At 33.5% G+C, this 24,887-nt stretch overlaps 1 protein-coding gene across 6 annotated transcripts in view; it reads right to left on the bottom strand.

Annotated features, from left to right (window-relative positions):
* The window catches only part of LOC117089678 (liprin-alpha-2), a 207,375-nt gene that overhangs the window by 110,592 nt on the left and 71,896 nt on the right, over nt 1-24,887 (bottom strand). For 5 of the 6 annotated variants that reach the window (XM_033221151.1, XM_033221154.1, XM_033221150.1 and 2 more), the window contains exons 5-10: nt 18,691-18,912; nt 10,324-10,470; nt 9,158-9,292; nt 3,717-3,800; nt 3,330-3,461; nt 1,369-1,431 (exon numbers count right to left, since the gene is read on the bottom strand). In XM_033221151.1, the coding sequence (XP_033077042.1) occupies nt 1,369-1,431; nt 3,330-3,461; nt 3,717-3,800; nt 9,158-9,292; nt 10,324-10,470; nt 18,691-18,912 (783 nt within the window). Of the gene's footprint in view, nt 1-1,368; nt 1,432-3,329; nt 3,462-3,716; nt 3,801-9,157; nt 9,293-10,323; nt 10,921-18,690; nt 18,913-24,887 lie in introns of those variants that run through there. The other variant, XM_033221155.1, reaches the window with a different exon arrangement.

Here is a 24,887-nt window from a genome sequence, read left to right as displayed (position 1 = left end):
AGAGGCTACTAGAAATGTAATCTCCTCTGTGTTGCCATTGTGTACTACCTCAGAAAGACTCAGATACTATCTTCTAGGTCCCACATAACATTGTTCTAAAGACCCATCTTTCAGGAGATTCTGGACACCTTGACTATAGAATTAAATAGTTATTTTTAATTGCATCATAATATGCAGCATCCAGTAGGGTTAAATGTATAATTGTTCTCTTTCATCTATTCTTCATCTTTTCCAATACCTTCTATATCCCATACTATCCCTTCCTCCCTCCCTCCCTCCCTCCCTCCCTTCCTTCCTTCCTTCCCTCCTCCCTTCCCTTCCCTCCCTTCCCTCCCTTCCTTCTTCCCCCCTCCCTTCTTTTCTTCATTCCCCTTTTCCCTTCCTTCTCTCTCTCCATTTCTTCTATATTTTCTCAACACACAGTTATAGATCACTTCTTAAGTTAGCAATCCTAGCTTCTTTAACAAAATAAGATAAAATTGCTAACAATAACGTTACAGGCTAATAAGAAAAATACATATTAGCAACTACCATTAAAATTTCACAATCTGCCCTTAGTTTCCTCTTCTACCACATACCCTACAACAGTAATAATTGATTTCAGACAAATAGTTGTACCTATTATTTAAAATGCCACACTCATTACCCATCCCCTCCCCCCACCAAGCACCTGTGATCATGCCACATGCACTATGTTTGAAAGCCTTGCGTCAGAGTCCTACTTTCCCTTAAATCTTTAGTCAAGTCCCTCCTTCCTGAAGTCTTCTTCACAGCAGCAATATATTATGGTCTTTCCTACCTGTAGCTCTTACTGTCTACTTTACTAATTTGGCACTTGGCATCTGCTACTCTGCATCTCCACTGGTTTGTAAAGGCTGTGTTCTCTCTCCTCAATTGGAATTTTTTAGCTACTTTGGAACTAGGATTATGCTCAGACATATATAACTTAGCATAATTCCTATATATAATAGTATTTAATATATTTCTGCTGAAAGACTATCTAAAGCTAGGCATAAATTAGTGCATATATTTTAATTCTATTTATATAAGGCATAAAGCAAGATAAAACTATTTTTTAATGTTATAAGTCAAGATAGTGATTATCCTTTAATGGAAGAGTATGAGTATAGACTAATCTGGGGGGAGTTTCTGGAATGCAAATTTTTGGTGAATGTGGGTTGCAAAGATTCATCAAGCTCTCCCTCTCTATGTACACTCTTGTGCAGGTATAATAAAAATGTTAAAATTGTTTTACAAAGATAGTATGCTAAAATTATTTTTTCAAATTTACTTTACAACAAAATATTCATCAGTGGAATAGAAAATAAAAATAGAAAAATGGGCCAAAAACGTAAGTTTCCATTATACCTTATCATGCAAAGATTCTTCAAGATTCTTTCTGAAAGTTTCTGATTCTTGAATTAAAACATTCTAAAAAAAGAAAATAGTAGAAATAATTAATAAATTAAACATAAAATACTTAAATATATATTGATTAATATTCTATCACTCAAGAATCCTCTTAGATTTGTTCCTTAGTACAGGTATTTCATGGAAATCACACTTTGATGAAATTTTCAAACGTGAGACCTTCACATTTAAAAAAATACGTAATTTAAATGGGAAATGTTATTTTGTTACACTTGAATGAACAAATGAAATAAACGTCGCTTTTTAAGCTATTTCTGTTTGCCTTTTCTCAGACCACATTTTAAATTGGAAACTATTGGTTATTCTTCAAATAAGAAAAAGTGAGCAACAAGCTAAATCTTAGAGGTGTTATAAAGAATTCAGAAGAACTCACTTCTATTATCTGAAGAAAGAAGAAATCAGGAAATCATATTCTTAAAATTTTCACTTTCTGGACATTTACTGCAATGTGGAATTAACAATTTATAATGATACTTAAATCATTAGAGAAATAACAAATTCTAGCTACTCATAAACCTAATATTACACGTCACAAAGTCATGTGGAAATAAGTTGGCATCATCGATACTTACAATAAACCTTGCCAGAAAATTATTTTTGTTGTTAAAAATTATTTATTTTTCGCCGGGCACGGTGGCTCACGCCTGTAATCCCAGCACTTTGGGAGGCCGAGACGGGCGGATCACGAGGTCAGGAGATCAAGACCATCCTGGCTAACACGGTGAAACCCCGTCTCTACTACAAAAATACAAAAAACTAGCCGGGCGAGGTGGCGGGCGCCTGTAGTCCCAGCTACTCAGGAGGCTGAGGCAGGAGAACGGCGTGAACCCGGGAGGCGGAGCTTGTAGTGAGCTGAGATCCGGCCACTGCACTCCAGCCTGGGCGACAGAGCCAGACTCTGTCTCAAAAAAAAAAAAAAAAAAGAAAGAAAGAAAAAAAAGAAAAAAATTATTTGTTTTTCTACAAAACACACAAGTACTATAAGGCATTATTTAAAATAATGTATTCTTTTCATATTTATAGAGTAAAATTAAACTAAGAGTGTAGTAATTCCACAGTGGCTACGTATTTGAAGTTGTATGAGAGGAAGTCATGTCTTATAACTTTCTAATGGGTAAATTAATCAAACTACTTTAACTTTTCGTCAAAACATTTTCCCTATTTTGGTTTATTTTATGCACTAATGGAAAATGTCTAGCTAAAATAGTGATTGCCATTCAATCTAAATTTCCAAAATGATATGATCATCTGGGTTTTATACCCTACCTTAATTTATGCTCTGGAATTGGTAACCAGCTCTCATAACTCTTGCTGGTCTGGTAGCTGCCAACTATCAATGAGACATATGTAACTGTAAATTACATTGCAGACTGTAGAGAAGCACTATTTCTGAAATAATGCAGCTGAAAATACTGGGTTCCTAAACCCTCTACTGGGATTGATACTAGTTCTTCTGATTATATAAACTCACTTACATTTTGACTTTTAGACTGGTGTGTAGATATCAGTCACTTGACACATGAATATTTCAAATCACCTCCCCCCACCAAAAAGTATTGACTTGTGTCTCATCACTTTTTTATTTTGCATACCAGGCAGAGGATAAACAAAATATTTTCATCATAAAAGCACAGCATATTTTACTACATTTGCCTCATATGAGTATGCCAATATAAAATATTTATATATCATGCAACTTTTATATTCATCCTAAATTTGATCTTATACTTTTTAAAATAAAAAAATATGCATTTCTTTCTAAGAATGTATCAGGCATTTTAAAAAACTAAGTAAATGGATCATCTGACTATTACAATAATTGCAGCTATATATAAAACAAACATGATCATAAGAGCATTGCAAAATATTCATGTGATTTTACCCTTCTATCATTTTACCTTTTCTTCTAGAGCAGCCATTCTTTCCTTTAAGTGTAGTTGTAGGCGTTCATTGGATTCAGTCAGAAGTCTATCAACAGTATCCGATAATCTCTTGTTATGCTCCTCATTCATTTTCTCTCTTTGCCTAGCCTTACATTTTAAAAAATGACATAAAAATCCATTTAAAAATTGTTTGAGATTATTTTTATAGCATTGCTAGTTTTAAATTGAATTTAATTTTAGATCTGTTTTGGTTAAAGTGGTGGAAACTTTTTCTTCAAAGTCTACAGGTCATATTTGTAAGTTTTAAGTACAACCCATACTCAATTAAAGGCTTTCTTCTTATATGCAGAATATGAATTCATAAACCGATGATTGGGGGGTAATAGTTCTTAATATACATACTCTTTGAAGTTCTTGATTTTTCTCTTCAAGTTGACCCTCTAGATGTCTCATACGTTCTTCAATATTTCCATGTCTCTCTTCAGCCTGTTAAGAAATATGAAGAATGCACCTGAAATGTAAGATTTGGTTAACACTTTTCCTCTAAATAAATTGAAATAAAATGTAAAGCAAGCTACTACCAACTGCAAACATAGTTTTTAAAAAATAAACTTTCTTCAAACAGGCAGCTGAACAGCATTGCTTGAAATGTGTCAGCTACAAAGGCCTGTTACATCCAAGCATCAGCAAAACATTGGAGTTATTTATGAGCAATGAAATCAGCCAAATGTAACATGCAGACTGTGCATGGTTTGAACACAAACCTGCCATTGTCCAATCTTAAGCTCCTGAAGCACTGAACTGCACAGATGGTTGATTATCAATAAATAAAAGTAACATAATTTTTATAAATGAAAAGAAAAACTTAGATGGATTCTATTTAGCAATAGAAAGTAAAGTCCAGTAGGACTACCTTCCTACGTATGGAGATCATTTCTTGTAGTTTAGCTTCCATAACATATTGATAATCATCAGATGAGGTAGAAGAGGTTGGATCAGACTAACGAGTCAAGGAAAAGGAGAGGGACAAAATTGAAAAATCAGAACTAAAGACACTGACACTGAACAGAACATAGCACAGAATGCTTAAAAGAAAAGTGTGACAGCAAATTTAATACTTTAATAGACAGAATTTTATGTAGAAAGAACTACATTGATATTTGGTGAACAAGATGCAGTTGATGGTTTTAAATAAAAAATAATATACTAAAATAAAAAGCTATCAACCTAAGATATGAAAGGTTAGTGATGGCTGGCAATGAAAGACTACTACAGAATGAATAAAGCAACTCTGAAAGAGTTATATAATAATTGGAATTATGGGAAACCAAACACCAGAATATGTCTCTGATAGACTGTTAAAAGTTTATATTTGGATTTCTTTGTCTATATTACTTGAAAATGATGGAAACAGTAGTATCACAATGTTGAGGAATATGCTAGATAATGACTCAGATGTAATTAATTTGGAACAAAAATTTATTCTAAACCTTGCTCTGTAGAAATAATATAAAAAAACTAACCCGGGGGTTATTGTGAGTAGTCCCCAGTTCAAGCAAGATTGAGCTTCCTCAGCAACAGGAAAACTTATGAAATGATTTCTGGTCTCTGAATGCACACTATGGTCATTGGTCTAGAATCTAATGGCCTAGTCTCAGATACTTGATCTCAGATATTGGTCTAATGGTCTACTCTCAGATATTGATCTAGAATTTAATGGCCTACTCTCAGATAGGTTTAATTAGAAATTTTAAATGAAAATGATTGAAAGTCCTCGAATTATCCAGTGACAATAATGCCGGGAGAACAAGAAATCTTGTTTGTGACTCTCCTAAATGACACTAGGGGCCAATTCCAAACTGTTTCTCCACTGATTTGTTGCTGTGGAAACAAAATAGTGCCTACAGTGAATAGGCGGCACAGTTTCCTTGTAAGCTCATGTTTGCCCAATGCCAAGGTTAGATACATGTCTTGGAAGTGACTGTTAGGTTACCACAGGTGCAGAGTGTTCAACACATGTGACATTGTTGATAGCAAAACTGTTAGTATGTTATGCAAGGATTACATATGAAGTTACACCAACATTTTAATCATTGCAAGTTAAATAATTATTACATCTAAAGGACTCTATGTCAGGAGAACAAATTTTAACTCCAGAGCACATTCTATCACATTTTATAAGTTCATTCTAAAACAGTGAAACTCACTTTATGCCAATATAGAACTATATATAAATACGTCATGCAGTAACTGAAAAGAAATAGTAACCTATTCATTTGATTCAGATGCATATGTACTATTTTATGCAATAAATTCAAATTTAATCTATGAAAGCAAACATTTAACATTTCAATTCTGGTGTGCTTATGCAAACTATGATTCAACATTTACATTTTGTAAGGTTTTCCTTCCGATATTCTTATTTTACAAATGTGGAAGATAATAAAGACATAACAAATAACCAATTTATTTCTTCCAGGTCATCCTCAAATTTCCAATTTAGAAGCTACACAGAGTTACCTTGGTCCCCAAAAGCCATCACTTTTTTATAATATTATTTAAAATTTAGAATTATATTAAGAATACAGTAAGTGGATAAAAATGTTGTTGAAATTATATAATCTAAATTCATAAAGGTATCTGTGATCTTTCAAAATTACATTTTAACATGCAGTTATTGGTGTTTAAATTAATTAGATGACTGATAAGACCCCAGAGACATGAATATTTCAACTGCCAAAACTGTGTCTTTAAAAATACAAGTTTTTAGAGGTCTTTAAAACTTCTAGTTCTTTCTGTTTACTTATTAAAAACACATAAAACTTAAAAAAAAAAAAAAACACACACACACAAACACCAAAATTTTGAAAATTCACTTCAGAGATAAAATAAGAATTTGGTCCTGTTTAAATTATTGTTACTGCTGATACATTTTATTGGTACTAGAAATAAATAAAATACCTCATTCAACATGAATTATGTCCTTGCTAAAGGAATATGCATTTTAATTAAAAAGTAGATATAATAAATCATAAGACTAGGAGCCAAAAGTAATCTTTATTGGTTAATTATGTAAAAAATCACCAAATCAAAAGTTTTAGTTGTATCCATAACCATTAATCAATAATTCTGACTTTCTAAAGCTATAAATAAGCTTCGCCTATACATGCGTGCGCGCGCACACACACACACACATACATCAGAAGGAGAAAAATAGTTTATCAATCAAAGAATGCATTCAGACATCCCTTCTAAATAATATATACTGGGACCAATTTTCAACCAACACTACTGATTTTCAGTCTATGTGAAAACTACAGTTTCAGCAATTGTTGTAAATACAAAGATCACACAGAAACAGTCTGCTATTTTTTATACTCCTTGGTGAAAAACTGTTTATCTTGGTTTCACTCCTTAATATGATATAGGAAAATTTAAAATATACTACATTTTCAAGATGAACTACTGGCAGAAATGGTTTTGAGAAGAACATGAACAAACTCAGAAAGGGAGAAGAAATTAAATTTAAAGAGAAAGACCTAGAAAAAAAAGAAAAGTGATAGTAAAGTAGAAAAAAAGTATATTGGTGAAATAAAATGTCTGAGGGGTTATTAAGAATATTATTTAAAATATAGGAGGAGGAACCCATGTTTAAGCTAAGAAGAAATATTTTTACTTTAGTGAGCAGTCAAAAGGTTAACAAACAGAAGAAGACTGTGATGATCCATAATAGGGAAATATCTGAAACAAATTGAAATAGAAAAAACAACAGGTATAAAGATAGACCCTAAAGGTCTTGAGAACAGAGTACAAGAAAAAGTACAAGGCTGTTGAAACCAAAAAACTTGGTAGAAGAAATGAAAGGGTGATCCTCAAATGTTAAAAAAAAAATACAGGCAAAATGAATGTGTTCAGGATAAAATCTCAGTACTTAAGGAGCTTTCATAATGAATAAAATACGGTATTAATATAAAAAGTGTATATTAGAAATATGTTGTTGACATAGCACCAGTCAGAAAAGAAAGTGACAAAAAGGAGAGTGAATTAGAGCATTTGAAGACTTTTTGGAAGAATTCCAATTTTCTGAAAAATGAAATCAAAGAGGTTCAGAGACAGTGGAATTTTGGTAGTATATTAGGGAGGAGAAAGCTGAGGGGAGCTATTTTTTGTGCCCAAGGTAATATTTTATATATATATACACGAATTTAACAGAATAGACAAGATAAAAGCAAAGAATATAACGCACCTAATTCCAGTTATTTTTACATATTCTAAATCAATAATTTTTGGTAATATTTAATATAGTATTTTTATGTCAAATATTGCATTTTAAATTGTTTTTATTCTCAGTCTATCAAAGGTTAATGTGGGGCAGTGATTTTCTGAATTGTAAATGGGGGAAAATTGCAGACTTTCTTGTGTTTTAGTCAGCATAATATTGATCATTATTTTAAGCTACAACTTTACAAAGGTTATTTTTTGTATTCAGTCACTCATCTAACCCCCCAAAACAGTGCAATTGAAAAAGATAACTCTTTTTGAAAGTCCTTTATGTTCTTTAGATGAAAGGGCTAATTATGCATATCTTAGTCTGTTACAGTCATTTAAGATCTGTGTTTGCAGGAAAAAATGAAATAATACCAACATATTTAAATATTTTTTTCAAATTAAATGATAAGTTTATGTTTATCTTAGAAATCACACATTCCTGAAATTGCCACAGTAGTTTACTGGCATGGTTTGTGACTACAGAACGATCCAAATTATAATCCCATCTTAATCAGTTTTAGCAAACTAGTTACTCCAACACTCTGTAAACGAGCAACTGTTTCAACGCTCTCTAATCCTGCTCTACTTTGTCAAAGGTTTGCCTTTCATTACCTGGTTAACTATCTTATTTTAACCAACAGGAAGATCAGTCTACTGTTCATTTTTAATTAATTTCTTTTTTAGAAAATCATGCGTGTGTGTCTACTTCATTGCTGCATCAATTATTTTGAGTAAATCCTAATCCTGTAATTTTAAACTTGAAGTCCAAATACTTAGCAAATATTAATGATTGTGTTTAAATATAAATTGTGTGATTATTTTTGAATTCATATCAAATGTCAAACATGCTTTTAGTGACAAAATGCGCTTTTATATAACTTGTGACATGTATATACACTTTGAAATGATACTATTTCCATTTGACTGTCAGAGGTCAGAATAGTCCTTTTTAACATTATAATGCTTGTAAAATTCCAAAATATTCAGATAGTCGCAGAATCTACCAGCCATATTATACAGAAAATTTTGAACATTCTTCAGAGTATTATTGATTTTAATTATCAGAGGAAATTACAACCGTAAAACCACTTTCTGACTATTTAATTGTTTAGACCTCAGACTTTTATAAATCTAACTTCCCGCTTCTAACAAGTTTTATACTGTAGTTGGGGAGGAATCAAAAAGTTATGATATTTTCTATACTTCTAATAGTAATTGATGTGAAGCCTGTTAAATTGTTATGTCTCATATAGATAACATTATCGTTTTTGTTTGTCTCCAGGATTATTCTTATACAAATATTACCATGGAAAAGTAACTATAACAATGACATGAAATTTTACTTGTTTTGTTAATGTTTAAATAGGCAGGGGGATCATCACATTTGTATAACAATTATTCCTGCTGGCATAAATATATATGACAAAAAAACTGACTTAATAACAGACAAATATAATAAAGATTAAATAAACTTAATTTTCATAAAGCCTATAGAAAATCTTTACACATTTCATTTTGATTGCTAGTCCTTTCTACAAACATATCTAGGTTGACCAATTGTTCTAGTGCAGTACCTTGGTTAGAGCTGCAATTCTCTGAGCCAGTTCAGCCTCTACTTCAGGCAAGGTTTCAGCCTTTCTCATGGTCTGCTGCAACTTTTGTTCAGCTAGCTCAAGACGTTCTTGTAACTGTCTGTTTTTCTCTTCCATCTGAAATGGGAATGGGAGCAGAGACACTTAAAGAGTCAGAGTTTGGATAGCAAACACCAGTCGCCGGGGGCTTTGCACTTCAGCCATGAATTTAGGTTTCAAATCAGCCACTACCACACCTAAATGTGCAAAGTGTTGATTGTTGTCTTGTTTTCATATATTGCTTATCCATTTCCTTCATAAATTTAAGCACATTAAAACAATGAAAAAGTTCTTACCACTGGCAGCAAAAAGGAAAGAAATTACTCATGAGTATAAATTTTAACAAAGGGAATATAGCTCAGTACTAAGACATCAGATATACCACCATAGCAAAATATTGAAAATCATAGTATTTAGGCTGGAGTGGGAGAGGTACTGTAGCATGATGATCCAGGCTCTGGAGATAAGGTTGGCAAACATTTTCAGTAACAGGTCAGATAGTAAAAATTTTAGGCCTCATGTACCATATGGCCTCAATCCCAAATACTCAACTGTATTGTAGCACAAAAACAGTCATAGACAATGATTAAATGATTGGGCATGGCTTTGTTCCAATAAGACTTTATTAACAAGAGAAGGCAACCAACCAGCTTTGGCCCACAGCTATAGTTTGCCTGTTTCTGCTCTAGAGCCCAAAAAACTTAGGATTCCATTATTGGCTCTGGTGTTTAGTAGATGTGTATGATCTGGGAAAGTGTGACTGTCTCTGAACTGTAAGGTCTTCAGTATAATAACTCTGCCTACTTCATAGGTGGTGGTTAGAATTAAGTGAGGTAATACATGAAAACTGTTTAGCACAATTTCTGGCTCATGCCTATATGAAAAGTAAGTCATAGTCATTACTTATATTATTATTCAGATAAATAATGTATCTTTCTAGAAAGGAAATTTCACACTGAAAATCATATTTGTTTTGCCAGAGAATTTTAAATTTTAGAGAATGATTATTCAAACATCTGTCAAGAAGTACCCTATTTTATTTACTCCCTGTTTTGCGAGAATGATGAGAACGCACGGACCAGAAAAAAACCAAGACAGAGATACTGAACCTGCCGTAGGATAGCTTCTTTATTTGCTAACTCATTTTCTAGTTTATCATTCATGTCATGTATGGAGGTAGATTCTCTCTGAGCACTGAGGTAACGCTTTTCAAGGGTTGTAATTCTTTCTTCCATATCTTCCTTTTGTGCCATGGCCTACAATTAAAATAATTTTAAAAAAGCAAGTCAGATTCTCAGATTGTTTAATTATTGTCTTGTTAAATAAAAAAGAAACATAAAAACTATTGCATTCTTGAAATAAATACTCATTCCTTTCTTTTCACTGAAGGAATGCAAGATTTCAGGTGACTTTTCCCAACTTAGTTGTCAGAATTATTTTTGTATCTTTGGTTAACCAAAAGCGTTTTGCTGTCTAAGAATACAGTGGAGCAGCTTTTGAAACTGTCTACCGTAGAATTGGCACTCTTGTAAGAGAAGTGGCAGATAAATTAGTTCATTATGCAGTAAAATTAATTACAATTATGAGTAGAGTTGCAAATCATAAAATTGTTAAAATGGTGGCTACAGTTCTAAATTGTAAAGCAATCTTCAAATAGATAAATACCATCCGTATTCTTACCTTTATGTTAAGAAAGAGGAACTCTGTGGTTAAAAGAACAGGCCACAAAAAAAAAAAAAAAAAAAAAAATAGTACATTTGGATCTTATTTACAAGTTCATCAACTGACTTAGACACTTAACCATTTACCTAATTATATATGTTTCAATTACATAAGAGTTTAAAGAAGTCCATGAACGCATAAATATATGAAAAAATCAAGTTCAAGTGGAGAAAATCATGGCATTGATAATATTTTAAAAAGTAATTTTTAAATAATCAAATTTATAGATAGTAATATGGAGATAATTTTACCTTACTCACAGCTTACGTGGAAATTTACTGGTAGTTAGATAACCTACTTTATTGACAAGATGTTGGGGGAAAATCAAGTGCAGAAGTGAGGCTCATTGGCCTGGAATGGTTTCCTGAGAATGTAGAAAGCTTCCTTGTATAAGAATTCTGGAATTGAATAAATGGCGATAGTTTCTATATCTTATTATCCAGAATCATTTCATCACTTATTCCTAATCAGTGCCTTTGCCACTCTCCTACAGGGTCCAGAGCCAGTCCCGTCACCTATAATAATCAGATAAGCAGACAGCCTTTCATTCAATTTTCTTTCTTTCTTTCTTTCTTTTTTTCAGATGATAACTCTAATGAAAGGATAGGTAGAATAAAAAGTAAAATAAGGAATAAAATAGGTAATATCCTAATCTAATATAATAGCAAGACATAAATTTTATTTAAATAAAGACAGAAAATACCAGAAGTAGTGAATAAAAGGGTTGACATTAAGAATTTCAGGGAAATGGGATGAAAACTTGAAGTGAGATGCTGTGTGTGTTTATATATGTACCATCTTTATACATGCCGTTATTTGACTTTGAAAATTTTTGTATGCATAAAAAATTAAAATTAATTAAAAAGTAATAGATCAGCCAGAGGTGATGGCTCAGACCTGTAATCCCAGAATTTTGAGAGGCCAAGGTGGGCAGATCACTTGAGGTCAGGAGTTCAAGACCAGCCTGCCTGATCAACATAGTGAAACTCTGTCTCTACTAAAAATACAGAAAACTTAGCTGAACGTCATGACACATGTGAGTAATCCTAGCTATTTGGAGAGGCTAAGGCCTGAGAATCGCTTGAACCTGGGAGGCGGAGGTTGCAGTGAGCCAAGATCGCACTGCTGCACTCCAGCCTGGGCGAAGGGCAAGACTCCATTTCAAGAAAAAAAAAAAAAAAAAGGTAATAGATCCACGATGAAACTCATCATGTTGTCCCTAGTCTTCTGCTCACCTACAAGTTAGCTCTCTCTCTTGTATTTTTTGTCTTTTATTCTCCTTACTTTTCCTCCACCCTGCTGCCCAAGAGATATTTCTAAATGCTACTCTGATCATATCGCTTCTTGGTTTCAGTACTTGTATTTCTTCCCCTCCATCTTCAGGGTAAAATCTGAGCTACAAAGCCTAGAAAAAAAAGTGGTTTTGTGACCTGATACTTCCTTACTTCTGCGTACTGGGGCTAATAACATCCCCCCAAAATTTGTGTCCACTCTGAACCTGTGAATGTGACCTTATGTGCAAATAAGATTTTGTTGACATAAGCAAGTAAAGATGAGGTCACACAGGATTAGGATAGGCCCTAAATCCAATGACTGGTGTTTTTATAAGGAGGGGATTTGGGGACAGAGAAATAACAGGAAGAAGGAGGAAGGCAGTCAGAGAATGGAGTTATACAGAGTTATACTGCTACCAGTCAAGAATGCCAATGATTGCCAGTAACCATTAGAAGCTAGAAGGGGTGAAGAAGAATCTCACTAGAGCCTTTAGAGAGAATATGGTCCTGCTGAAACATTGATTTCAGACTTAAAGCCTCTAAAACAGTGGGTGACTAAATTATGGTTGTTTTAAGGCATCCAGTTTGTGGCAATTTGTTATGGCAGCCCTACAAAACTAATGCACTCTGTGACTTCATGTCTACCCGGAATGTGTTTTGTCGTCTTTGTCTAGCTCAATCATACTGACCATCAAGACCCAGTCAAAAGCTACTTGGGTTAATTATGTTGACATTAAAGTGCATAATGTCATAAAAAAATTAAATTTAATCTATGAATTCAGCAAAAATTAGCCAGACTAATTTTTAAGAAATATTATATACATACCCCCAGATTTTAGGCATCCCAAATAATGTCTATTATTTACAACACTTCTTATTTTCACTTTTGACTTTTTCTACTTTATATATTTTTTATCTCAGTGATGGTAGAGTTTTTATCTTAGAGGATCCTTTCAGAGTGCTTAATATTGCATTCTGTCCGTTTCACTTGCAAACAGAACTCTGGGAAAATTTCGTGGCCTGAAGAGAAAAGTCTAAAGCTAACCTGTATAAATAAACTTCTTACTACATTTTAACAGCAATAAAATCAATAAAAGACATACGCACATTTCTCAAGAACGTGAGCATTGAAGTAGTACATACTTGCGCCAAATTCTAGTTCGGGACACTTACTAACTCTGTTACAAGGGTTGAAGTTGCTCACCTCCTCTATGCTTTACCTTCTTCATATGTTATGTGGGTTGAGATTCTAATATGTAGCACATAGTATTGCTGTTAGGATTCAGGAAGTGCTTTGTATGGTGTCTCATGTAGAAAACACCCTTGATAAATAATAGTCTTTTTTTTATTATTAATTACTCTTATGTATACAATTAGATGATCTCACTCTATGACATATATTACATGCAGGAATTTTTGCATTTTGTAATTTTGGTACTGCATTTTTTGATTCAGTGATTCATGTGGGAGATTCAATTTTTAACTGCAGGCTGTGTTGCCAAAAATAAACTGGATTTACAAGTCAGAGAAATAGCTTATCCCTCTGTCATTTGAAAAATTCTAAAAAAGGGCGCTTTTTCTAGTCCCTAAAACTTGCTACCTACAAAGAAATGAGAAAAAATAAAGATTCAATTATCTCTTGACCTGAAGTTTATGTATAAATTTCATATTTTTCATATCTAATAAATATAACTCTCTGGTAATTTAGATCTATTAAAGTGAATAATATAACTACATGTTTCAGATAACAGAAAAGGCAACACTGATATGTATTTAATTAATTTAATCACACAGTGAAAATCTGAAGAACTGTTAATAGGAAGTTGGAAATACAAGATGGTTTTATTCACAAAACAAAATGTAATTAAAATACTCCACTGAAAATTTTAGCTATTTGCACAGCTATGTGTGTGATATATTATTATTCATACACAATTAATAATCCTCTTGATTAAAAACTGGAGAGATAAGCCACTTTTATAAGATTGTCTATTTTTCTGATTTGAGTGTTGTGTCTAGCTTTAATCCAACTCACCTATTCTTCATAGGTCAAAATCAATTTAAGGAGTTTTGTTTGAAGACAAAATGTAAAACGAAAGTAAATTTTGGATAGGTTTCCTTTTTGACAAAGAAAAATTACTAAAATATATTCTGAACCATCAGTGGAACATATTTATAAATTAGATTAGTGCAAAAGTAATTGCAGTTTTTGCTACTCAAAATAATAGTTCATTTTTAGATACCTTAGAATGTCCTCACATGCAAAACAAATTACCTTTCCATTTTTTATTATGTGGTTGTTTTTTTCTTATTTCCTATTTTTTCTTCAATTATTACAACAAACATTTATTACCTGTACAATTTATAAATCATACTATGCTAGAAATGCTATAGGAGTATCAAGAAAAGGGAGCTTATTTTTTTCTATTAAGAAACTTGCGATCTGTGGCTTATGCCCATAATCATAGTCCACTGGGAGGATGAGGTGGGAGGATCGCTTGAACCAGGAATTTGAGACCAGCCTGAGCAACATAGTAGGACCCTGTCTCTACAAAAAATACAAACATTTTCTGGACATCATGACACGTGCCCTGTAGTCTTAGCTACTCTAAAGGCTGAGGTGAGAGGATTGCTTGAGCATAGGAGTTCGAGGTGGTAGTGAGCTGAAAACACTACTGCACTTCAGCCTGGACAACAGAGCAAGACTCTGTCTGTAAAATAAATAAATAATATTTTAAGAGAATAATTAAGAAAAGAAAAAGAAACTTGCAATCCAGTTGACTCTCTGTGACCATAACCCAGAAAAATATTATTCAAAAAAATAAAAGCTTTAAGTGCTAAGTAATCTGTTTTTTTAAAGTATGTGATTTTCACATCTTCTTGCTTATTGAAAAAAAAATATCCAAATATTGATTATTTAGAGGACAGTTATATTGTAGCTGCATTTTATGATAATTGCTATCACTGAATTAATTATTATTCTGTGTTGATTTTGGAAGTAGTTCATAGTGGAAGAAGCACAGGTTTTGAAGCCATGCTGATCTTGTTTCTCTTTTGTGCTGCTGGGGAGAGAACTGCATAGACCTTTGGCAAGTTACTTTACCTCACTGAACCTTATGGTTCTCATCTGAGAAAAATGGAGATAATAATTAGCATTTCCCCTTTTTGCCAGTTGTGAGGAATTTGAGAATTTCCATGTAATACACTTGTAATAGTTTCCACACGTGACTGGTCCTTAAAAAATCCTTCATAAACCACAGGCCTGGGTCTTGAGACCTGAATATTTCAGAATTAGTTTATTTAGCCTTCACAGTGCTCTGTGTGTGTGTGTGTGTGTGTGTGTGTGCATACAAAAAAAAAGTGATGCATCCAGTAATGCAGGCTGAGTATAGGCCCTTTCACAGGTCTCATCAATGCCATCACTTCCTACTGTCTTGCACCTGGCACTTTCCACTTTTCCATTGCCAGCCTGGCTCTGAAAATATTTGTGTTTGCAATCTCCTTTCAAAGGTGGGTGATGAGAGATATTCCTTTCTCCAGAAACTCTTCCAAAATATATACATAGAAACGATGATGCTGATAAGAGTAGTTGTATTTTAAAATAATTCCACACGAAAGGAGAATGTTTTGCCCATGAGAATAGATTCTTAATCAAAGAACACCTGGCATCAGAGGAGTGCATTTTCCATCTGACTGGGCGTTTTGTCACCTACATTCACAGACTATTAGTATCAAGGAGTTATTTTCAAATGGGCAGTAAGAAAATGGGAATTGGATGTTGGACCTAACCTGTAAGTGATGCTGGATTAGATAAGCATTAACAGAGCAATGAGTACTAAAATGAAAGGAAATCATCTAAATCTACAGAACCAAGAGAATGAAGACAGAGAGAATGAACAACAGATCAAGAAGTGAGCCCAGGGAGGCTGAGGCAGGAGAATGGCGGGAACCTGGGAGGTGGAGCTTGCAGTGAGCCGAGATTGCGCCACTGCACTGCAGCCTGGGCGACAGAGAGAGACTCCGTCTCAAAAAAAAAAAAAAAAAAAAAAAAAAGAAGTGAGCCCGATGATTTGATAGCCAGAAATCTCAGTAATTCCTTATTAGTGATACAGAAGACAGGTTAAACTGTCTTTAAGAACTCTCTGAGTTGGAATTGTGGGAAGGAGTGAAGAGGAGAGATGCAGCCATGAACTATTAATTCATAAAATGTTGTATCATTATCTGTGTTGCAGTGGAGCAGTCTACCACTTCATGGTTCATCTATCTCTTTTTGTTTTGTTTTGCTAGTAGGCATCATCTTAGTACATATTCTGATATCATTCACACCTTCTGATATTTACTTATAAATATCTTTTCTTTCAGCAAAGATTTTTGAGTGCCTATTATACAATCAATAGCTGCGTAGATACTCTAAAGACAGCAGTGAACAAAACAAGAAAAAAAAATCTTAGCCCTTATAGATGTTTAGGAATAGTTGGGGAGGGAGGCATATGATAACCAACTATATCAGTAAAATAAATATACATTGTGTCAGGTGATAGAAAGTCCTGTGGGATAAGCAAACAAAAGAAGGAGAGTGTATATGTGTAAATAGCAAGGTCAGGGGACATTTCACTGAGAAAACAACGTTGAACAAAAGGCAGAGAGCAAAGAAAATGTAACAAAACAGGTCTGGCTTGCTTAAGAGGTCACTCCAGTTGAGCAGAGCATGGTCGATGAGACAGTAGATGATCTCGAAGAGGTCAGGAAGGTGGTAGTAGAGAGATTGCATATGGCTTGTAGACCACTGTAAGGGCTTTGATAATACTGTAAGTAGAATAGGTAGTCATTAAAAAGTTGTAAGCAGAAAAATGACATGAACTGACTTACAGGAAGGCAGCTCAGGCTGCTGTGTTGAGCACAGACTGAGGTGAGCTGAAGGCATGAGCAAGAACACCAGGGACTATTGAAATAATCCAGTGAGAGAAAGTGATTGTGTAGAAAAAGAAAAAGCCATGAAGATTATGAGAAGAGGTCCCATTATGAATATTTTGAAATTGTAGATAATAGGATTTATTGTTGAATCAAACCAAATGTGTGAGGGGAGAGATCTTAAGGACAGCTCCAAGACTTTTGGCCTGGGCAACAATAATAATGGATATGGAAGACTGCAGGAGGGTCTGGTTTGTTGAGAAAATATCAAGAAAAGAGTTTGAAAATGCTAATTTTGAGATATCCCTTAGTGACTGAGAGAGAAACATCGGGAAATTAGGAAAGAAGAACAAGCTGGAGATATTAATTGGGAGTCCTAAGATGATGGTGGCTTTTGGAGCCATGAGACTGCAGAAATTTACCAGGGAAATAAAAGTAGGTGGAGAAGGGAAGACACTCCAAGGTAGGGGAGGAGAAACAGAAGCAGTAAAAGAGCCTGCGATGAGGTAAGCGAGTAAATACGGATGAAAATCAGGAGAGGAGAATGTGCTATTAGCCCAGTGAAGAAGTCCTCTGGAAAATGGATCAAGTGCTTAAGAGGGCTGAGAATTGAACCCTGGATTCAATGACATGGAGGTCAATAATGACTTTTATGAGAAGAGTTTTGGGGAAACAGTCAGGGAAAAAGTAAGATACAATTGGCTTATGAGAGAATGGTAAGAAAAGAACTGGGTACGTAGAATAGGGCCAACTTGATGAACAACTAGCTAATTATATACAAAAGATATTTTTAAAAGACACAAATACATTTAAAAGAATATGTAAAAATGGAAAAGGCAAAAAGTCAGAAAACTCAATTTCCACAAATATAATTTTCTTTTTAGTTGTGAGTGAAAAGGTGAAAAAGTGAAAAGATTCTAAACTTTCACCTTAGCGGGTAAAACGATTTGACAGTGTTACAAATCAAACATCTCCTAGTATCTTTTGTAGTAATTTAAAGTACTCTTTTTTTCACTTGATATTAACCAAGAAGCTGAGAAGTGACTAAAGTACTCACTTTTGTTTTAAGTAGAAAAAGGGATGTTATGTCTAATAGGAATTTAATATATAGACAAAGAAAGGTTATGTTATACATATGCGTGTATATGCATATTAACAGAGATACATTCACCTTCATGACACAAAACAAAAACAAGCAATGGAACAATTTGAAGTATTTTTGTAGTATTTCTATATGCTAAGAGTATGAGTATAGCAATTCATGATTCATACACATATTTAGGGTTATTTAAAATTAAAAGTTTATGTTTAAAATAATTTATTAACAGCTTCAGAATGTCTTTGTTATATCTGACCCTTGATAGCACATATTTCTTTCCATATATATTTAAAGCGCTCATGAAGTAAACTGTTTGCCCTATTGAACAAGTTTCATAACTAATATAATGCATGCCAAAGTATGGTCTTTTGGGAAGTAAAAAGTGTATGGTCATTAAGGGAAATTATGGAAACAGTATCTCAGAAGCAGCATTCAGAAATCAAAGGCTGAAAGTAAGATGAATCACTTACCTCCCTAATGTCCCTTTGATACTTGGTGTTCATTTCTTCTGTTTTAATGAGATCCTTTCTTGCTGTCTCCGCTTCCTGTTCCACCTCTCCCACTCGGGAAGAAAGGGCTGCTAAACGTTCTTTCATCTGGGCCATTTCATAGTTTTGCTTTTCAAGCAATTCTTGTAGTTCAACTATTTGACTAGTTTCATCGGTTGAGTCTATAGAGCCATTGGACAAACGCTGCAGAAATAGAAAAATAAATGGCACTTAAGAATTTTCATCTTTCATTTAAAATTTAAAATAAACTTAAAGAAATTAAACTGACACTGCTTTCACACTGAGAAATAAGAAATTCTGAAAAGAACTAGCTTTGCCAAAAAACTAAGTTTCTGAGGAAACTGTTAATTGACATTAAAATATGAAGGTAGATCAGTAATTTTCAATCAGTTTAATAGATGTATTTGAAATGGAAACTATGCTATGTTCTCTTATATGTAAAACAGCACAAAACACTGAGGTATCCTAAACATTAAGTACTAGCTACTATTTTATCAATTAGATATATAGTTTATTATTAATTTATAATACTATATTGATATAACACCACACATTTTTAATGAATAGGTAAGGACCTATAAAGTGTGCAATTTAAAAATCTTTGTTCAAGATCCTTCGTAAATTTTTAAGTTTTATTTTCAATGATGCCCAGGAAAAGAACTTACCAAATATTTTTTATTAAAGAGTATTCCTGCTGTGAATCTGACCTAGCTGAAACAAACATATAGCATAGAAAAGTTTTGATTTCTATTTCTATATTACTATTAACATAAAATCATGTGTGCACACAATGCACAGGAAGAAGGCTAAAAGGGGTTAAATATTTTGAGAGATGATTTTTCTTCTTTCCGAAAGGACTACATAGAAACCAGGGTTTTCTAAAAGTATATCTTCAGAAGTATGTCCTACAGCTAAAGTCCAAAATATGTAAACAACTCAAACACCTCAATAGAAGGAAAAGAAATCCTCAGATTAAGAAACAGGGAAGAGACCTGAATAAACATTTCTCAAAAGAAGACATAAAAATGACCAGCAGATATATGAAAAAATGCTCAATACCAACAATGCATCAGGGAAATGCAAATTAAAACCACAATGAGATATCACTTCATACCTGTTAGAATGGCTATTAGCAAAAAGCCAGTAAGTGTTGGTGAGAGAATAAGAATGTGGGAAAATGGAGCCCTTGTACACTACTAGTAAAAATGTAAATTAGTATAGCCACTATGGAAAAAAGTATGAGAGTTCCTCAAAAAATCAAAATTATCATAGAATCCAGAAATCTCACTTCTGGGTATATAACCAAAGGAATTGAAATCAGTGTGTGGGAGAGATATCTGCACTCCCATGTTCAATGCAAAATTATTTACAATAGCCAATAAAATGGTATCAACCTAGGTGTCTATCACTGGATGAATGGATAAAAGCAAGTGTGGTATGCATACACAATGAAATACTATTCAGATTCTAAAAAGAAGGAAATTCTGTCATTTGTGACAACATGGATGAACCTGGAGGACATTATTCTAAGTGAAATCAGCTGGGCACAGAAAGACAAATTCTTCTTCACCTCGCTTATCTGTAGAATCTAAAAAAGTCAAACGTATAGAAGTTGTCAGTAGAATGGTGGTTGCCAGAGGTTGGAAAAAGAGGATGGCTGTGATGAGTTAATGGGAGATGTCAGTCAAAGAGTAAAATGATTCAATTGTACAGTAAGAATAATGTTCTATGACACAGCATGATGACTATAGTTAATAAATAATATATTGCTAGAAGAGTAGATTTTAAGTGCTCTCACCACAAAAATGGTAAGTAAGCGAGTGACGGATATGTTAATTAAATTGATTGAATCATTCCATATTGTATACATATATCAAAACTTTACATTGTATCCCACAAATATGTACATTTATTATTTGTCGATTAAAAATTAAGAGGCCAGGTGTTGTGGCTCACTCTTGTAATCTCAGTGCTTTGGGAGGTTGAGGAAGGAGACTGCTTGAGGTGATGAATTTGAGACCAGCCTGGGGGGCATAGCAAGACCTCATCTCTAGAAAAAATTTAAAAAAAAAAAAATGAGGGTGTGGTGGCATGCACCTGTTGTCCTAGCTGCTCAAGAGGCTGAGGCAAAAGGATGGCTTGAGCTCAGGAGTTTGAGGCTGAAGTGAACCATGATCATTCCACAGCACTCCAGCATGGGCAAGAGAACCTTACAGCCTTTAAATAAATAGATACATACATACATACATACGAAAAGAAAAGCAAGTATGGGCTGTATGCGTGGCTCCCTCTTGTAATCCCAGTAGTTTGGGAGGCTGGGGTGGGAGAATCACTTGATGTCTGGAATTTGAGACCTGCCTGGGCAACATGGGGAGACTCCATCTCTAAACAATAGAAAAATTACCCAGGTGTTGTGGCATGCACCCATAATCCCAGCAACTAGAGAGACAGAGGTGGGCAGATTGCTTGAGCAAGGTCCAAGTTGTAGTGAGCCATGATTGCATTAGCATGCTCCAGCCTAGGTGAAAGAGTGAGGCTCTGACCAAAAAATAAAAAAATAAAATAAATAAATAAATATATAAAAATAAAATAATAATAATAATAAATAAAAGTATGCTCCTCAGCCTAGCTACATTGGAGAAGTTTTGTAGTGAGGACAGTGCAGCAATCTCGGAGAAATAACTAACAGAAAAAAAAAAAAAGTAGAAACAGAAAGTATAGAGAGAAAACACAGAAAGTACACTTATTTCTGCTCACGTTTTAAGCACTTGTTTAAAAACATGAATTTCTTTCAACATGATAGATATATTAGAAAACAATTTCAATGTAATGTAAATTTTTTGTGTTTTTTAACATGTAATTTTGTTCCTGAGAAGCACTGGCTAAATACAGAAAACCACAACTGGCTGAAACAAGCCACATTGGAACACATAAAACACACACATGCCCATTCCTCAATTATCTAAAACTGACCTCAATGTCCCATGTATGTTAGAAATTTGTCCATCGACACCTGTGTTACAACTTTCTGTCTGATTTCAGATATCCTTCCTTCTACAACTTCACAAGAAATGAAAGCCTTTAAGTCTTCTAACACTTCCACAAGCAAACTTCGGCTTTTTCTCAGGGAAAAAAAAAAAAAAAAAAAAAAACTTATCACTGTATTTGTGCAATTTCTAACTATTTAACAGATGTAAAACTGTGCCACCATTTTTATTAGCTTTTTTACCTTTATTTTAATGTGACACTGATAAAGTTTTTAGGGTTGTGCCGTAAACTTCATTACCCCCATAAGCCCTGTGCTTTTTATTGCACAATATTGCATGGCTCATGATATTTAGGAATGCAAATGCCACATAGAGCAGAATGGACTATAGAAAAATGGGAAGAACAGAAAGCATCATAAAAGCAGTGAGAAAGATAAAACACAGAGAAAGGAAATGCAGGCAAATGGAAAGAAGTAGTGTAAGTCCAATAACCTAATACAATGTGAGAGTGTGGAGAAATAGCTAAGCGAATCGAAATTAAAAGAGCAGAGAAAGACAGAGACAACTGTCTTTTTAAAGTTGACTGCAGGAATTTCTCAATGTGATAAGGTAGAAGTTCTAATAAATCTTACACTTGTCTAGTTACTTGTAGACTGTATACAGGATTTGAAGATATTTAAAATTATGGCAAAATCCCTCTAAAATCAGTTATCATACCTCAGTTATCTCAAATTTGGAAATAACTGACTGGCAATTGATTTCACCCATCTTTCCTAATCCAGATCTTGAATGCTGCCTAATGATTATAAACTGGCCTTTCTGAGTTCAATGTACAGATAGCTGTGTACTGTAGAAGTTCACCATTCCCTTCCTCTAAGAGCAATTCTGAGAGAAATGTTCAGCTCTGATCCTTCAACCAGCAACATTTCCAGCAGAAAGGGGAATAGAGACTCTAAAGGGAGATGTGATTAATGAACTGCAATACACACTCCAACATTCCCACATATTCGTAATATCACTTACCCCTTTTATTAAATAGAGTTTGGCACCCACAATACAGCAGTTCTATGTTCAGATATGGAATGATATCTTCACAGAATTAGGTCTGTAGATTCAACTTGTATCTTAAGAGATAATTTAGTAACCAACAGGGATTCTTGGAAATAATGTTTACATACTATAAATAAAACTACAATGCAATCATACTAAATAATTAAATTCAAAAACATTTCTTAAAAATAGGAGAAACTATTGTATTCTTGGGGTAAACAAATATAATTTGATATGTTTGTACAATGAAAACAAACACCTTACTGATCTCTCCAGTAGAATGAATGAATCATAAAAACATTATGCTGAGAAACAGAAGCTACGTACAAAAGAGTACATAATGTGTGATTCAATTTATTTGAAATTCTAGAAAAGATCACCCTGATCCATAATGGCAGGAAAGCAGATTGGTTGCTGCCTGGGATGGGAGGTGGAATGGGAGAGGTGGGGTTGACTTCAAGAGGGCATGAGAGCACTTCTAAGGTTTATGGGGATATTCTTTATCTTGATTTGGGTGTTTATGAAGGCACATATATTTATCAAAATTGACAGAATTGTGCAGGTAAATTGTATGTTACTTGTACATTAATAAATTTGCTTAAAAACTATAAAAACCTTGAAAAATAAATTTTTATTTTGAAAAATGTTTTATGGAATTGAAAAATCATATTTAAGATTCTAGAGCTCTAAAGAATTTTGGAGAAACTGAGACTTAGGTAATCACATAGAGGTGATCTGAATTAAAATGCAGAACTTTTATTCCCAGTTCAGTTAATTTACCCCTTTACTATACTGCCTCTAATCAGAACATATAAATCAACAGGATAAAATTATACATGCTGGATATTATATATTATATATATAACATATTATATATATAATATTGGTAAATATTTATTCAGTGGAAATGAACGATATTTATTTTCTAATTTGAAGAATGTTTGTTCCAATTCTGTGCACCTGCGCTCCATTAAAATCTTGTTAATGCACTTAACAAGCACATTGCATACTTTTAAATGGGCTCAAGATAAGATAAATTTAACTAACTATAGAGAGCAATCAGGCAATTAAAATAAAACACTTTTAAAATGCTAACTTTTAAAATTCCATTAAGCAGTAAATGTTCACTGCATAGTCTTTATGCTATTGTGTTGGGATTACCCATGAGAAGATTTTAAAACTCTCAATTTTTATTCTGTAGTGCTTATGAAACTTGTATTTGTAGAAAATATATAATCTTTTATTTATTCTCATGACCTTAAATATATTCTATGGTGAGCTTACTGTGTGTCTTAATAATATTAGAATAAAAAGTCATATTAAAACTGTGATTTGTATCTTAGAAAAAGATCTTGTTTTTGTTCCAAACCACTGTTAATTTGACTTACCTTTAAAATAAATTGTGGCACTTTAAGTTAAACGACAAATGACTGTATTAAAAGTCAATACTTATTTTAAGCAGCTTTACTGGGATATAATTTACATGCCATAAAATGCACTCTTTAAACATAAAAAGTTCAGTGGAGTTTAGTATACTGACAGAGTTGTGCCACTATAAACATAAGTTAATCTCACATTTTTTCCACCCCTAGTGGAAATCTCATAATTATTAGCAATCACTCACACCCCCCCCAGCCCCAGACAACCATTAACTACTTTCTGTCATACAGATTCGCTGTTCTGGACTTTTCACAGAAGTGGAGACACTGAACGTGTGTTCTTTCATGACTAGTTTCATGCACTGAGCATGATGTTTTTGAATTTCATTCAAGTACTGTAGCATGTTATCCATACTTCATTTCTGTTATTGCTGAATAGTATTCCATCATGGGGATATATTACATGTTATTTATATATATACATCAGTAGATAGACATTTAGATTGTGTCCACCTTTTGGCTACTATAAATAACTGCCATGAACTTTAGTGTAGAAGTCTTTAAGTGGACAAATGTTTTCAGTTCTCTTGGATAGATTCCTAGAGTAGAATTGCTGGAACATATGACAATTCTATCTTTAACATATTGAGGAAATGTTTTCCAAAGTGGTTACACCATTGTACATTCCTACCAGCAATATATGAGAGTACTAATTTTCCACATCTTCACCAAAACTTATTAT

Source organism: Trachypithecus francoisi, unplaced genomic scaffold, assembly GCF_009764315.1.
Source record: "Trachypithecus francoisi isolate TF-2019V2 unplaced genomic scaffold, Tfra_2.0 Lachesis_group11, whole genome shotgun sequence".
In the NCBI taxonomy this organism is placed as follows: Eukaryota; Metazoa; Chordata; class Mammalia; order Primates; family Cercopithecidae; genus Trachypithecus; species Trachypithecus francoisi.
This window is presented reverse-complemented; position numbering and strand designations above follow the sequence as displayed.